General features: G+C 38.5%; 1 protein-coding gene across 2 annotated transcripts in view; it reads left to right on the top strand.

The window, feature by feature from the left end:
• The first annotated feature begins 4,825 nt into the window (after positions 1-4,825).
• The window catches only part of LOC139134530 (uncharacterized protein C12orf56-like), a 35,929-nt gene continuing 22,876 nt past the window's right edge, over positions 4,826-17,878 (top strand). For both annotated transcript variants that reach the window (XM_070701396.1, XM_070701395.1), the window contains exons 1-6: positions 4,826-5,222; positions 8,006-8,971; positions 10,856-10,926; positions 12,840-12,981; positions 16,055-16,164; positions 17,346-17,435. In XM_070701396.1, the coding sequence (XP_070557497.1) occupies positions 4,968-5,222; positions 8,006-8,971; positions 10,856-10,926; positions 12,840-12,981; positions 16,055-16,164; positions 17,346-17,435 (1,634 nt within the window). In that variant the 5' untranslated portion in view covers positions 4,826-4,967. The remainder of the gene's footprint in view (positions 5,223-8,005; positions 8,972-10,855; positions 10,927-12,839; positions 12,982-16,054; positions 16,165-17,345; positions 17,436-17,878) is intronic.

Raw genomic sequence — 17,878 nt, 5'->3', positions numbered from 1 at the left:
GTACATTAAAAAATATAAAAAACAGATCAGAGAAAAACAAAACATTAAGACAGCAAGAAACAGACGACAAAATATAAAAAACGCCAAAAATGGCTTGAGAATTACATTTTGCCCAAAAGATGAGACTTACATTTCGTTTTAAAAGAGTGAAGAGTAGAGCAAAATTTGACATCTGCTGGTAAACTATTCCATATTTTGACACCACTATACGTAAAACTCCTCTTAAAAATTTGAGTTCTGTGTCTTGGAATATATAATTCATTTCTGTCTACAGATCTTGTACTACGACTGTGGACGTTCTGGACACTTCTAAAAACATTCAAATATTTAGGAGCCAAATTATTTTGGACTTTGTACATCAAGACTGATTCATTAAAAACAATCCTTTCTCTAAATGGTAACCAGTTTAAAACGTCGAATAAATTACGACTAGGAGTGCTAAAATCTGAGTCTAAAAGTACTCTGGCTACAGCTTTCTGTAGTCTTTCAACACGAAGTAAAAGTATGTTGGAACAATGACCCCATATGTTAGAACAATAGTCAAAATGGGGTAATATAAAACAATTGTAAAATATCATCTTAGCTCTCTGAGTTAAAAAGGGACGAATACGTTTCAGATGCAGCAATTTAAAGGCTACCTTACTACAAACTGAATTTACTTGCTTTTCCCAATTTAGGGTGTCGTCAATGGTTACACCCAACAATTTTTCATGGGTTACAAAATCGAGCTGATCATTGCCACACATAACATTGATGTGATTTTTCGTTCTTGCTTTTTTCTGCGTTGTACCAATGACAATAACCTTAGTTTTCTGTGAATCAACACACATGCTATTTTGATCGCACCAGCGTGTGATCAGATTCATATCTCTGCTCAGCTTGGTTTCAATTTCGTTGATTTTGGGACTGATCGCCTGAGCTGCTGTGTCATCAGCATACATATACATATCAGAATTTTCAGAAGCCAGAGGGAGGTCATTTATAAAAAGTAGGAACAACAGGGGCCCTAAAATAGATCCCTGCGGTACACCTGTACTGACAGGAAGAGAATCACTCAGGGTTCCATTAAAGGACACCAACTGAGTTCTGTTTGCGAGGTATGAAGTGAAAAAGCCCATTGTCTGCTCTGAACAACCATAAAGTCTGAGTTTCTTAAGTAAAGTACCATGATGAACTAGGTCAAAGGCTTTTCTAAAATCAACGAGTAAAACACCTATTAGATTTCCACTATCGATTGCCTGGTACCATGAGTTGGTAATGTTAGTCAAAGCTGTTTGACAAGAGTGAAACGTATGAAAACCGGATTGTTTATCTGACAGTAAATTGTGAAATGAAAGAAAATTGTAAAAATGACTATGTACATGTCTTTCTAACAATTTTGACAGAACAGGAAGGACTGAAATAGGTCTGTAGTTTGAGATGTTATCTTTGATACCCTTTTTGAACAGAGGAGTTACTTTAGCGGACTTCCATTGACTTGGAAAAGTACTTGTTGTGATTACATAATTAAAAAGAGCTGTGAGACTCGGTGTGATTTGACCTGCGCCAATTTTCAAAAATCTTGAACTGATGCCGTCTAAACCAGTGGATTTGTTACAATTTAAATTCATATGATATTTCAAAATGTCTGAATCTTTTAGGAATGGTATATTGAATTTTGCATCATCCGGAAGGTATTTTGTTATAAAATTTGTCAATTTGTTGAGAAGGTCATCGTTGTTGTTTGCTTGTTTTATGTATTCTGAAGCTACATTTGTGAAGAAGTTGTTAAAAGTGTCAGCAATGTCTTATTGTCAGAAATTTCATTACCTTCTCTGATAAGAAATGTAGGATTCTGTGATTGTGAGCGTGGAACGAGATGTTTGAAAACTTTCCAAAAATCGTTTGAGCAATTATTCAACATACCATTGTAAAAATCACGTTTAGCTGCCCTGATTAAACCTGTGACTTTATTTCTCCATTTCTTGTATAATTCAAATGATTTATTTTGTTTGTGATTATCTCTAATCTTGATTGAGAGTTCAATATCCTCATTCCACCATTCTGGAATTTTTGGATATTTTACACGTTTTTCTTTGATTGGTGCATGTTTGTTCACAACACCTAGAAATAACTTATTCCATGTTTACAAGTCCCTAGGATGACCTAAGTGAGATAATTTCATAGTCAGGAAATACTTAATTTTGTATCCATGTCTATAGTAGCTTCAGGGACTTTGGCCCTAGTGTTTTAAAGAAAGCCTTGCTTTTTAAAAATTTCCGGATGGAATAAAAGTGATACTTAGGTAAGTATATAAGGCAAAAATATCTAGTCTCTTATTGTAAATGTAGACATCTTCATTGAATAATCTTTGTTTTCTTGAGACTTATTGATAATTGCCACTTATTACAAAAGGATTCACGTGACCTGAGTAAGTGCTGCAAACCAAGCTGTGAGGTTGATAATAAGGGCGACATTTTTTATTTTTGTGTTTCTCATCTCTCAACCGACCGTAAATTTCAGCTCTAACATGAAAATAAAAAAAAAGACTTTTTATTTGCGCCGCCTCTGAGGCGATCATCCTAGCAACAGCACAATCGTCATCAAATTGTGAGATTGCAGCGACTCAGACTGAAAGGACAGAGCGTACAGAACACTGAACTGAAAGACAAGAAATTGCAGTGACAATGAATGGACAGAACATTAAACTGAAACAAATACACGTTTTTGTACATGTACTTGAAATTGTAGAGACTGAACGGACAGAACATTGAACTGAAACAAATACTTTTTTTTTTTGGTCCTTGTTTTTTTTTTATTTCGACCGCCCGCCCTGCCTTAGTATTGCTCTGGAGATGAGAAACAAAAAAAAATAAAAGGGTCACCCTGACACAATATCATCTGCAAACATGAGAATTGGCAGTTTTCTATCAAGCAAAATAGGAGCATGGATACAAGACTGGCAAAACCCAAATTCCGGTCCTACTAATTACTGCCCGTGACTGCCCGTAGCTGCCTGAGAACTGCCCGAGGAAAAAGTGGGCCAAATTTCGCCCATTTTAACGCTAGGCCAATAGGTTCAGTTTATATCATGCCCAGACAACAAAAAATATCATTGATTTGGCGTTAACCTGATGTTTTCTCCGGCAGTTTTGGAACACGGAAGACGACGGGCTTGAAGGACGTCGCCAGCTTGATACTGAGATCATACCATTCAGTCCGAGAGGTGGCACAATAACCTCGCCCAGCGCGTAAAGCCTGACAGCCTACCACCCCTTGCACTGAATGGTATGATCTCTCAATCAAGATGGGGACGTCTAGTCTGGTTCCCTGACCCATTTCCCCGGTAGAGGGCGTGGGGAAATATAGGGTCAGGTACCGGCTAATGTAAACATGGACGCTATTGGGTTAAAATAAAACAAGCTGTGATTGGATGAAAGTAACACTTGTAACTTTTTCTCATGTTTCTTGGGTTTCGCACTTTCAGGCTCACTTGACACCAACTTCTTGTTTGTACCACAAAGCCGTGGAGGTAGAAAGAAAGACTTTTTACATCCATGATTGAGCCATTGTGATTTAGCACACCTCTTGATACTTTTAGAACGTCGACATGATGCCTGGCATTTTTCACGAAATTCGGACGCCATTCTATCCATCGAAATCAATCGTCGTTCACAGTTCCAACAAAGTTTGCTTTCGATTAGCTGTGATATCGCAGCAGTACTTGTGGCGTGTATCGAACGTGCTCTGGTCATCGGGGTCATGCCACAGGCGGCGATGACCTCAATGACCCTAGCGCGTTCGATACACGCCCCAAGTACTGCTGCGATATTACAGCCAGCCTTCAATCACCTCTATTTCCCCGTACTTCTGGATTAATCCTTTCAGTTTATGTTTCCCGTCTCGTGTGCCAATGTTTTTGGTTCGCATACCAGTGTTTGAACGTAATTCTGATCCAGTCGAATTTTGACCGGCGTTTTCATGGAAGCAGCCATATTTGTTGCAGCATGTTCTGTCAGGTGACTATGTTAAACCTCCGCCATCTTGAACAAAATTCTGTTCAAGATGGCTACCCGGTACCTGACCCTATATTTCCCCACGCCCCCTACCGGGGAAATGGGTCAGGGAACCAGACTAGGGGACGTCTTTCTGGTCGAAAGCCCAGCGTCTTTCGGGCTCTAAATCCGCTACAGAAAACACCAAATCAATGATATTTTTGGTTGGCTGGGCATGATATAAGTTCAGTCTATTGGCTTAGTGTTAAAATATTGGGCGAAATTTGGCCTACTTACTCCTCGGGCAGTCCTCGGGCAGCTACGGGCAGTCACGGGCAGTAATTAGTAGGACCCGGCAATTCCACTGCTCCAGGCACCTGTGGGAGGCTGTACTGATCACAGGCGCTCCTTAGCTGGGTATATTGCAGTGGCGGGCATATCGACTACGGGATCAATAGATCGATCTGAAAATCGATCTACTTAGCAGACTACCCAGCTAAGGAGCGCCTGTGGTACTGATACTGTGGTGTTTGTCGGCTGTTTGTCGCAGAAATGATGCAAACATCGGACAAACGCGACGCAAAAAATGAAAATGAATTATCTGACTCTTGAAAGTATGTACGAAGGTTCGTGTAAGCTCGGTTACTGCACACAAGTAGCCATCTAGAAAACGGCAATGGCAAAGTCGTGACACGTACATCGCTATCCGCACATGTCCAGTCCGCTGATTATTTACCCATACTGCCTCACACTTAGGTACTAAGTCATGATGGGGTCACAGGGGTCAGTCTTCTGGCTTACCTGTGCAGGTTTCCGAGCAATGATTGGCTTATTGCAAATACGTCACTGGAACCATAGTAAATATTTCAAACAGGTTCCTCTCCGAACTAAACAACAGTAATTCTAATGTAACTCCTTCAGTATACAGACGTCGTGCATGGTAACCTCTAGCCAACGATATCAATTCGGTTTTATATGTAAATAATCCAATGCATGGCGCGGAATGGAATTGAGGCGCTTTGCAGGCGAAATCCGAAGCTCGACACGTTTATCAAGAAAAAACTACCTCCCAGTGTGTATGAGCGGATCCGAGCGTACGAGGAGTGCATCATCAACTCGGAAAAGGAAAAGAAAGCTTTCAAGCATGTTATACTGAGCGATGAATGTATATACATCACAGAGAATCCCCCAAAGAGTATTAAGCAGGAGGATGCGGTACCACTGGCGAATGTGATTTCTATCGAGATGGTACGTATTACGTCAAAATAATTGTAACATGGTGTTGTATTGAGGGCTCCAACTCCCCATACAAACCATGTTTGTAAAAACATGATCACATTCTTAATTTGGATTTTAGTCGTGGTGAGACTACTATAATGATCCACAAGCGATGAAAATGCACAGTATGTAAGTACTGAGTGTAGACGTACAGGACCATTTCTGTTTCCGTTGTCTGTTTGTCTTCGTCCATAAACTTTTCCATGTCAAGGTTCGTTTCCAAAAACTGCTTGTGTGACTGCTTCTGTATTTGGTCTGGAGATGCCTTGGGCCTGGGATGACCTCATTAAATATTTTCCAAATTATGATGAAAGCTGCAATGTTGTATTTTTACATGGATATTTGTCTACAAATCCACTGATCCTTTTTTATTCGAATTTGACATTTTGTGTAAAGGTCCCCAGGGATAATCCAGTTTAAATTCGTCCAAAGTAAGCTGAGCGCTGTTCACGGTTACAGGTTTGTTACTAAATATAGCTGTACGCGCGCGACATCGGACACGCAGCTTGAAATGCGGACAAATTTTATCAATGTTGCATGCGTGACTGTTTTTGCAGCTTGTACTCTGAGTCGTGAATATGTTTATTAGTATTCACTGTTACACTAGCAGTCGCCCACTGAGATGTATTTTCGTCGTTCTTGCATGCGTAATTTTCAAAAGCGTAATCTAAAAATGCGGACAAATATTTATTTTTGCATATTAATGAGAGAACAGTGATGTAAACTGTGAACGGCCCTATTGTGCAATATTGTATTGTTTAGAATATTTCATTTTTTGGTCAAAAGATTTTCAATGGCTGATGTAATTGCTTTGATATTGCAATGGAGATGCCCAGGAGTGACCTTTACTTTCATTTGTTGAAATTTGTAGGAAATCTTCAGTATTGTATTTTTGAGGGTATATTTCTATCATCTTTGGTCAAAGTTACCCCTTGTCACTGCAAGTATAATCTTATGTAAATTGGGCATTTGGACCTTTACCATTGGTAATTTTACTAGTTTTAACAGTGCCATTTCAATATTTTGCCTCATTTTAGTGTCATGGTAAATTATTGAAGACATTTTTATCAAGTAATTTTTTTCGTTTGTTGGGGACTAACAATTTCATGTACACTTGTACCCAAGTATGTGTAGGATATAATATTTTCATGTAGTTTGATCATCTCATGTCAATAAATAACCACAAATGGAAACCTGTTTTCTAGACATGCTAACCCAACTCATAGGTAGGTTCTTGTAAGAATTTTTTTATGATTTATATGGCTTTGCTATAATCATGGTTAATGCAGAGCAACAAGGGTATGGAGACCGAGGCCTACACAAAAACCATGCACTGACTCTTGCAGGCCATTTCACTGCTGCTTTAGCTGTGATGTAACACTTTAATCATGCACTTAACATTACCACACCTGTGTAGTACTTGGCCCTCACTCATTATCACTGTCAAATTTACTTGTGTCATCTGCTGTGAGTTGCCATCTGCTCTCATATCTATCCTGCCAACGTCATGTTTCAGCCATTTCAGCTCCCACCATGCTCAAGTTCACATAGCCCACCAACCCTCGAACATTACGAAAAAGAAACATAAAAGCATGTCACTGTGCAGTGACAGTCCACAAAACACAGCAGTGATAGCAGCTCAGAAGATGTATATTAGAGAATTGTCTTCTTTTGTACATTTGGATGACTAAAGCTTGATTGTGTGGGGTTACTGTCATGGGTCTGTTGGGTACCTTGTACCATGTTGCCCAACGTTCAAGCGAGACCCCGCGAGGGATCCTGTGCCACCGTCCAGGCTTCTATGACACCTTGTCTCCCCCCGCTGTGGCAGTATGCCTATCCTGGGTAATCAAATGGGGGTCCAGACACCTTGTACCAAAACCAGTTCCCCCAACACAACTTCGTCCCCAAACCATTTGTACCAACACCGCCTTGTCCCAAGTACTAACTCGTCCAACGCCACTTCACCCCAAGTACCACCTCGTACTAAAACCACTTAGCCCAAAGTATGGTACCATAATGCTACCAACTCGTCCTAAAACAATGATGCTAAATAACTGCATTTACGTGCAACTTGGAAGCATTAATGTATCAGGATATTTTGGCTACCACTAACCATTTATTCTTGCATGAAACCACCGTATATTAAAAAAAAGAAAAACGCAAACTACTAAATGCTACAACTCAGGTGCCATGCGCGGAATTGCATGATGTAATTTTCTCGAAATGTGTACACTTTCAAGATTTCAGTCTGGGGATGATAGAAAGGTGATGAAAACTTTGATGAATGGCAGTGGTGGTTATTTTTAGCTTTAAGCTTACTGGTTGGTGATAAGTTTTGGCGAAGTGATGTTGTTTTAGGGGCGAAATGGCGAAAGGGTAATGTGACTTTTTTGGGGCGAAGAGGTTTTGGTATGAGGTTGTTTAGGTGCGAAGTGGTTTTGGTGCGAAATGGTATGGGACGAGATGGTATGGTACGAAGTGGTTTTGGTGGAAAGTGTCTGGGAACCATTAAATGTCCTCTCTTGAGGTAATTCAAATCTGTTAAATTTGACTTCATGGGAGAGGCCATTACAATGCCTAAGTGTGCCGTTGCACCAGATTTTGGACAAACCCCTATCTGTGTTGTTTCTTTGTGTTAAATTTACATTCAGAAAGCATTATTGATCTAAAATTTAATGTTTACATGTAATACTATGATTCAAATTATTCTATTTTTTTTGTGAGTCTTTATTTGATTATTATTATTTCAGGTAAATGATTTTCCAGAGTTCCTGATTGGAGAAGAGCGAGAGAACACTCAACATATATCTGTGATGTACTCAACAGCAGTCACCAAATCAAAAAAGAAAAGTCGAGAGAAAGAAAACAGGAAAAAGATTGCAGACAAAGAAAGTATATGTACACCCAGGCCTGATTCTTCTCCAGATGCTCCAACCGATCTAAGTACTTCTCATACTTTAATTCATGAACAACCACTACGGAGAATTGCAGGTGATGCTCTGCTTTATAGCCTTAATGAAACAGAGTTACGGAAACTGCATGCAGACAGTGCTTTTGTTGATGAAGACAGACTGTCCATATCACTTCCCACTGAACAACTAAAGAAAATGTCATTTTCTCATCCTGATGTTGATATACAAGAACAGCTTCGATCTCATATACAATTTTCAAGAGACCTTGCACAGCAGCTTCAGCCATGCAGACCACTTCCTGTTAGACCAGATGACAATCCAGGTGAATATCCGTCTTTGGACACTGCAAGATCTTATACCAGTAGTGTTGCTTCCACGTTACAAAACCCCAGCTCAGGAGCATTTGATGTACCATCAACATTTCGAAATTTACCTGATCCAAATGAGACAGAACCTGGTATCACATCACTTGACAGGAGAAAGTCAAAACCATTTAAGCTAAGTGTGAATGATACTGGGGAGCTTGTGACCCCACGAAGTGAGCGACATCAAGATATCTCTAATGAACGTAGTAAGAAAAAGAAGAAAGGAAAGAATGTTTCAGTGCCAACACAGCAAGACTACATAAAAACAATGGTTGATCTTAGTAATGGTGAGGTTATCCAAACTGATGAACGCATGACATCAGATGATTTACTGTTTGGAGATGCAGACTCTAGAAATGCTGAACTGCATATTTACATTCTAAAATTAACATCACCATTCATGATGCATTTGAGAAGTGCTTGGAATAATTATATCATAGTAAGTATTTCATGTGAAATGTATACTTTTTGTTCTATATAGTGTGTTGGTATTCCAGTGTTGGCAGAATACCCATTGTGAATTACTGTGGTCACTTGTATATGTGTCGTGGTGTGTAATTGTATTAGTTGTAGGAGTTAAACTACTTCTAATCTGTAAAATTTGTGGGTTGATATGCAGGCTTGTATAAGTGGGATGAAATATTATGGTGTAATTGAAATTTCATGATTGAAGTTTGTGTGTGAATATCGATATAAATTATTCAGCTGTGTCCATGAAATATTGAGTAGATTCATTGATCTGGCAATCTACCCACATCAAAAAAAGCATGAACAAGGATAGTGCAGCATGCACAAAGGTGTTTTTAACCCTGCTTGAGCCATATCACTGTCATTGATTTGTACAATTTTTAAAAGATGTTTCCCTACTTTTGTGATCTTTTCAGAGTACATTACATTTAAATTGCTTTAATTCTTTTCTCTCTTGTTCTGTTAGTTCAAAAATTCCAAACATACCAATTATCTATTGAGTTGCTATAAGGGCTCACATACTGGCAAAACTTTGCATTTTCAATATCAGGTGACAGATAATACAAGTGGGTAGAATATCTAAAGGAGGGAGCACATGAAAAGTTGTTCCATAGTTTGCTCCTTAATATGGCCACCGCCAAATATGGCAAAATGCCCTACATTTTAAACAAGGTCTGGTTTGATATAGAAAGATGGAAATATTAGAACATATGAAGGTTGAAGATTCATGGAGTTTTCATGAAATGAAATAGTACAGAAATAGTTGTTTTATTGTTTGTAACATCAGTTTAACAATCAACTCTCTAATTTCTTGTGTACAGAACTTTCAGAAAAGCAGCCAAAATTGATTGATTGATTTGCGAAAAAATTCAGACAATCCATGAGAAGTGGTATGATACATATTTATTTAAAGGACAAATTATTAATATTGTAGTTTTCTCATGACTTTTACATGTATTAAAATGCCACAATTGGCACAGCGGCCTCTTGTATTAAAAGCACCCTTTGTGTCAATAACTATTTGCAAATTGCCAGGTTTCATACAGAAAGGTTTTTTAGCTTGCCATACTGGACGTTGGGCAGTACAGTTGCTATGGCAACGATAATGACAGCGTAAGAAGTCCCTTATTGAATAGGGTGGGTTGTTATTATGGTAAATGCAAAATGTTATGTACAAAAATTGCCATTTTGTCCAACTTCTTGACAAATTAAACAGAACATCTATCCTGCCCTGGTCTGACAAAGCTTTTGTTAACTGTGCACATAAGTGGGTGACCAAGTGAATTGTGCGTTTGAATTTATTGTGTACTACTACATGTAGGTACTACTAACATATACAGCAAGTAACAATTATTTCTATTTTATTCTTTCCTATCATGAATCAATACTATTATTGACCATGTAAGCGTCAACTTTGCATGTTCAGATGGAAATAAAATTTCTAATTGTAACCTGTGACGGGATACCAAGGGCTGAGCCCTATATGATACTGTATTATGAAAATGGGAGTGAAGTGTCGTGAACACTATATCACTAAATGATTGTCAATGTTATGATAGTGAATGCCCCATTGGCATTCATTAAACTTTTCAAAGGCATGGAAGCATATTGAGTTCAGTTCTGGCAAATTTAAGCTAAACATCTATAGTTAGGTACATGAATTTCCTACAGCAAGGAACATTCTATTAAACTTCACCAGTGTGACATTGAGTGTACTTGATTTTCAATAAGTTCAGCAGCATCCAATATCGTATCATCAAAATTGAAGCACAGGGATCATTATTTTAAAAAAACACATGCGCTATTGTATTTCAAAGTTTAAAGTTCAATATATTTTCTGTTTATTATTATCCAGAGAGCAACATTTGCTCAAAGGGAAGAGTGCCCTGAAAAGTATGGTGTGAAAAACAACAAGAAGATTTCACGGTAAGCACATATTACTCTTTGGAATATGCAAAGAGTTCAGTGGTTGAGATTTCTAGAGACTTTCCATTGAAATAGAGACATGACTGACACAATGACAATGCCATATATGATAGAGGGTATATTTTCATGCCTGTGTAGGTAGCGTACAGTGAATTGATAGACCACCATCAATCTGTCAATCAATGTGGTGTTATTGCTGTCTTCATGCTGACTGGCATTCTTTCAAACTTGACATGAAAAGAATGTACTATGGAGAACATGCATATCAATTAGGCCGAGTGGCTAACATAGCAAGGCATCATAGCAAAGTTTTGCTCCCATTTTACCGCAGGGTCTAAGACAAAAAGAATCTGTATGAGAGGTATATTCTTCAATGTCTGTCTGATTTTTGGAAAAAAACTTCAAAATGCACTGTTTTTGTCAAAAGTCATGCGTGAACCGGAATATTTCAAAACAGACACAATTTCTGTAATTTTCGAAATGCATTACATGAAGGAACAGGATGTGTAACCTCATTTTAATTGTGCAAAAATAATTTGAAGAAAGTGTCAACTAAGGTGGATATCAACCTTTACCGACTGTCTGCCAAGGCAGAGTAAAGTGATAGTAGCCTCCACTTTGCAGAATTGCTAAAGATGAAAGACTATCAACTGGAGTTTGCCCCAAGATTTTAAAACTGTGTTTGAACTGGTACGAATGAAGTGTAGATGATTTGTGTGGACTCCTGTAATATATTTAACATCTAAGGAAAAGTGCAAGAATCTGGGGACTGAGTTAAATTAAATATTTGATCCATTCTGTACCTTGAATTTACTATAACCATGATTGAAATTTACATAATTTGTTACAGTCCCCCTCAATCAGAACCAAGGAACCCCCACTCAAGCAAAGGGGGACATTGTGAGAAAAACCGGTAAAAAACACTGGTGCTCTCACATTAAGTGGTGTAAGGCATCTCTAGAATACTCTTGATGATTTTCTCACCTTATGAATTATGCAAATATTTAATTCTAGCTATAAACCAAATGGCAGAAAGTTTGGTTTCTCTAACATACAGACCAGTATGGGATCAAAATGTCTTCCCAAATTGCTTTGTTACGTTAAATGACCTTTAACCTACTTTCATCTCAGCTACTGCAACAGGTAACAACCTTTTTTGCCCATTTTTAGCCAATATGTCTTCACTATCATTGTTGAAACTTCTACTAGTGTGATAGCTTTCATTTAATGTTGAACTTGTTTGTGATCTGGCTAAATTGGAGCACAGTGTCATTGACATTTACTTATAATTATTAGCACTACTGTCAGATAGATTTATTTTCCAACATTGTCTGTTTTCTTCTGTTGACTTTCAGCAATGTATTGATCACTTGATAAAAGTTTTGAGTGATGCGTGACAGAGAGAGTTTATGCAGGTGCTTCATGAATTCTTCAGCCTTTGGAGAGGTTGCAGTCAGAAAAATTTTTACAACGTTAGCTCAGTTATAGCTCAGTTATTGAACCAATTATCTTTATTTAGGGTTGGGATTTAGCCAAGCAGTTTTGAATGTAATGTCTTTGCTAGCGGTGAATGGGTGCCGTACCTTGAGAGTTTGAATAGGCCAAACCCGGAATTCGAATCGACCACGGTACAAACAAAGCCATGTGCGTAAACGCGCTTAGATGTACGCGTGTTTCCATGCGTGTTAGTACACATGTGGGCTTGTTTGTACCGGCATCACGTGATTATTTGGGCGTACTGAGTCTGTAGAACCCACGCGTCCTTTTTATTCCGAAGTAGAACCATTCCATCAAGAATTTACTGAAGTTACATGCAGGTAGTTGTTGAGACTTTCATGCATGTATGTGAAAATTTACATCACATGGGAAAAATTGCAATCCTCAGCCAATATTTTGCCATTGATTCTTTGCAGGGACCAGCTAGAACTTCTGTTCAACCAGTTACATCATGAAATAATGGAGCCTAGCAATACAATGGAACATGTCTTTGATAAAGTACAGGAACTTTTTATTGCTACTGAACAACATTTTGTTCTTAAAAAATTGTTTTGGAGGGTAAGTGTACAAAACTTTTAGTTATTGTATTGATAAGCTTAATGGTTACCAATCTGATTAAAATCAGATGTAGAGTACTGCGACGTCTTCTTGTGTGTACGCGGTATTCTCTCGCTGTCGCCTCTCACTACATCTGACCAACTCCCATAGAAGGTCGCGTTCAAATCTCGCGCTCTGGCCAAAACAGCCGACCTATCAGAAGGCGCCTTACAGAGAAGAAATGGTATGACTCGCAAGCATGCATATGCACTATGAAGACGCACGAAAATTATAAGTGTGTAACCGAGCTACTCGCCCAGTTGTAAACAAAGGCGCACGGCGAATTTTAAAATCGCGTGTCTGTAATTTTAAAGTTGAAACAGGCCTTGTATTAATAACTGTGCAAACGGAAATCATGCGGACAGACTTTGAGACCAGCCCAGCATACGATGCTGTGTGTTAAAGTAATATGGCCTCCCATTATAGCCCTGCAGACAGGAATACATGGCGAGTTTAATATCGGTCCTGATTTGGACCGCGCATGAAAAGCTACCTTTTCTAACTACTTTCGGCCGAGTAACTCATTAGATAACGCCATTAGATACGTTCTTGTAAGATATGGCCGGTTCCTGGACACCTGACCGACCGTGAATCGCTGGTAAACTATTACAAACGGTTTGGGACGAGAGCAAATTTTTGAATAGAAGAGAGGTCGGCCAGTTGCGAGCTCGGCCCCGTCATGGGAGAACTCGGCGAGTTGCGAGCTCGGCCGGAGAAGTCAGCCAGTAGGCGAACTCGGCCGGTAGGAGTATGGTTATATGATCAGTGATGAGACTACAGTGTATATCTATTTTCTAGGTCTCGCCAAAGTTATGTGAAAGCGATGTCAATGTCATTCATGAGTGTGATATTTGCAAACTTCCACCATGAAGTTACGTCTTGCTTCAACAACGCTAACTACAAGATGAAATCAGCCGCACTGTGTGGTACATCTTTATTTCCTTTCCATTAAAAAACCTGTAAACTTATGATTTACTACCGTCAAACCATAACATAATAAAACGTTGTTCATCCAACGATTAATTCATTCTTTTTGTTACTGCCAATTTGTACCTCTTGATCGTACGCCCGCGCCCTACTCGCGATCTGCAGAAACGCCGAGCCCGACGTGTTTTTCAGAGTGGAGCGTCTTCTCATTGTTTTCTGAATGTTCAACAAAATAACATAAAAAAACTAAAATTGGCATACGTATAAAAGGATCTGTTGACTGTGAAGAGAAAATGTACGCAATCATCATATTATGATCATATGTATTAGTGGCCGACCTCTCCCACTGGCCGAGTTGGTCGGCACTGGCTGAGCTTGCAACTGGCCGACCTCTCTGATTTATATCAATTTTTTAGCTACTATAGACTATAGTCTATAGAAGCTATTGGGATGGGTATCCGTCCGGCGTCCGTCGTCAGTCTGTATGTATGTATGTATGTATTTTTTTTGCAATCTGTGAGTAAGCGATTGAGTGACTTGGGTAGGCATACATCAGATTTCGGCCGAAAGTAACCGCGGTCGCTGTGTATTCCGCCTAGCGCCTATCAGCACAGTCAGCACGGCTGTGGTGGGGAGCTCAGGCCGTAGATACACCGGGAACACACAACATCTTACGCAGGGCTACTTTTGAGACATACCCATACAGTGAGCAGCGCCCAGTGAACGCCTCTGGCTGCTCAGCTCTACTGTTACTTATACACTACAGTACAATGTGTACAAGGCAGCCGAGCAGCCACAAATTTCTAGACCGAAATTTGGAAGTGCGTCGTGTTGTGTACTTGACGCTGCAGAATTGAATAACGATTATATCAGATGTTTACAAGGGTCGCGTTACGTGCAATCTGATTGGCTGCTTCCGTGCGCGAGATTTTAACGCGACCCGCTATGGGAGTTGGTCAGATGTAGTGAGAGGCGACAGCGAGAGATTACCGCATACGCACAAGAAGACGTCGCTGTACTCTACATCTGATTTTAATCAGATTGAATGGTTACTTGCATTTTAATATACTTAAAAACACAGTAGCACAAGTCAGTGTGCTCTAGGGATGATGCTGAATATGTCCAATCAACACCTTTCCTTCTTAAATTGTGCCGACTTCTTTTCCACAATCAGCTGTTGAATCTGGTACAAGAATGGCAATTTCTAAGACCTTAATTACCGGTAGTTGAGGATAAACATCAGACTGGCTGCCTTTGATTGAGTATCAAGCCTGATGAAAACTTGGATGCCTATGGATGTTCACAAATGCTACACTCCTGTTTGAGACCAGTACTTAAAAGTACTGCGCTGTTTACTTTCCCGTTTGAATCAGTGACAGTTCGTTCAAAATGATCTTAACTTTTCTTCTGTAGACCTATAGTAAATATAATTACGAATTTTTTTATGTACCCATTTTACCATGATTTTTCAATTTCAGTTGTCTCAGAGAAAAAAAATAATTGCACTCAATTTCATATAACTGTACAAGTAATTTGTACTTTATACTAATATCAGTTCTGCTATGAAGAAAATATACATAGATGGCAAGAGTTACGTAAGAGTTGTATATCAAATTGAAGCTGCAAAGTGAAAAGAAGGGAAGCAAATACAAATTGCATTGTATCAGGGCAAAAAGATTGCGAACACCTACATGAAATGTTGCAAACGGTAGCTCAAGAATATTTTTTTCTACTTCTACAGATTTTTGCCATTTCACAGAAAGGCTTCCTAGAATTTATGAATTTTTCTCTGCCTTTAGCTATAACATTATATCTGTTATAAGTTTGTCCCCTTTGAGTTTTAATATTACATAATCTGAGATTACAAAGAACCCCGGTGCTGCTCATTGTATTCAAGCCCAGATCACAAATTACTGCTTTACTCATGGTGTTTGCTGTGTGTACGTCTGCTTTTCTTTAAGATACATTTAACTTCTAATTGCAGCAGTTTTTTGAAGTTTTTTTATCTATTTGTAAAGGTAATAGATACAAGTTTCCTTGACATAACTTTTCATGTGCAACCAAATCATTTCTGATCAGTCTTAAAAAATCTACCTTTGTATTTCAGAGTGAAGGCCTGTTTCTATTTATTGTTTCACAACTTTGTCGATATTTACCTAAGTCGCCGTGCAATGTCAACAGTGAAGTTGGAAGAAACCATAGAGCCGATGAGTTGGAGTAAGTATATGCTATTCACATTGTAAATACATTGCTGGGGGAATTTAAATGGCTTTTATCTCAAGTATAGCTGTCCGGTGTCTGTCATCTGGCTGTCTGTACAATGTGTATGTCTGTATTTGTGTATATCATTTTGACTGTCCACCTAGTTTCCTCCCAAAACAGTGGCACTTATGACCGTAAATTTGGAGTTTACAAGTACTAGTACTTCAGATAATAGATGGAATTTCTGAAATCTTAATGTCATGACTTCTAAAATATGCAAATGAACTGTAAAAATTGCAGAAATGATAATAAATTGTAAATGCCAAAACTACCTCACTGAGACCTTTGAATTTATAATAATCCTACTTGATTGCAGCTCTAAGTTTGTTCAAGCCATGTTGATCACATGACTTATATGTATGTGAATGTACTGGGAAATATCGGTCAAAAATCTTACAGTTAGAAAATACTTGGTCTTGGATTTTGAAAATTTGTGACACTTCCAATTGTGATGCAAATTCTAGTTTCTTCAAACCAAAATGTAAACACTCAGGGTAAATCAGACAGTACTCTAACAATCTTGGTAACACTGTCAATTAAAACGCTGTCGCTGGTTTCATGCACATGACACATCTGTTCATGCTTGCATTATTGTTTAATACTTTGAAAGATATATTTTTCAAAAAAATCAAACAAATGGAAACAAAATGGAGATATTACGATGACATATTTCACAGAAGGTGAAACAGCCTTGATAAATAAATGGTCAAAGTTAACAAGAAGCTGGCTAATTTGGCCTGTGGCTGTTTATCAAGCCAGTAAAACTTTTCTTCATATACATGTTTATTTCAGGTCTCCCCCGTAATAAAATATAACTGACATCATGGGTGCTAATCTTTCATTTATCTCATTAGATGTCAGTTAATTGATGGTGATCAATTGTCTCGTAATATCTGATCTTGTTCAACACTCATTGTTTCTTCACTTCATCATGATGTTTATAGGTGAGAGTGTTCCAAATGCTAGGCAAAGTACATGTTTGCTTCAGGCTGATCACAATGATAGGAAGGAGAAAGTGAGAAATATCTGTTTTGTTCCCTAGGATTCAACAGAATGTTACTTCTGTGGCATGGACGATTGTCAGTCTTAGTTTGAAATTCTAAGTCCTAATGCTGATCTTATCTGATCTTTTCCAGCTTGACAATTCTACTTGTTGAAACTTTGGCTCTAATGTTTCGTGAAACTGAAATATTTCCAATAAGGATGTCTACTCTTGCAGCCAATAAGTAAGTTTGACGTACAGGAAGTATGGTAATATGAGTAACTTCAAGATTTAAAGTCGATACATTTATATTTAGAGAATGTTGAAGAAATCTTAAATTTTAATGAACTATACTATACGAATAATGTCATGTTTGGTATATAGTAATTGGATGAAGGTTTGTCACAAATTTGTTTCTCAGTCAGGGGCCCTGCAGACACAAGTCACTCTGCAACTCCCGTTAGAAAACTGACTTTATGGCAGCAGCAGCTTTTCATATAGTTCGTCTATCTGTCTGTTCGCTTATCTTTTTGAATGTCTGTGTTGATATCCATCTCCACCAAAAACTTGAAAACCGCATTTCCTACAGCCATAGTGATGTATGTGTACGTGTGTCATTTGGAGAAGAGGTAAATTTCTGTTAATGAATATGTCAGTCTCAAAAACACTGTATATGAATGTGCTACC

The sequence above is a fragment of the Ptychodera flava genome, chromosome 6 (genome assembly GCF_041260155.1).
Source record: "Ptychodera flava strain L36383 chromosome 6, AS_Pfla_20210202, whole genome shotgun sequence".
Classification (NCBI taxonomy): domain Eukaryota; kingdom Metazoa; phylum Hemichordata; class Enteropneusta; family Ptychoderidae; genus Ptychodera; species Ptychodera flava.
The sequence above is the reverse complement of the archived record's forward strand: the minus strand, read 5'-3'. Positions and strand labels throughout refer to the sequence as shown.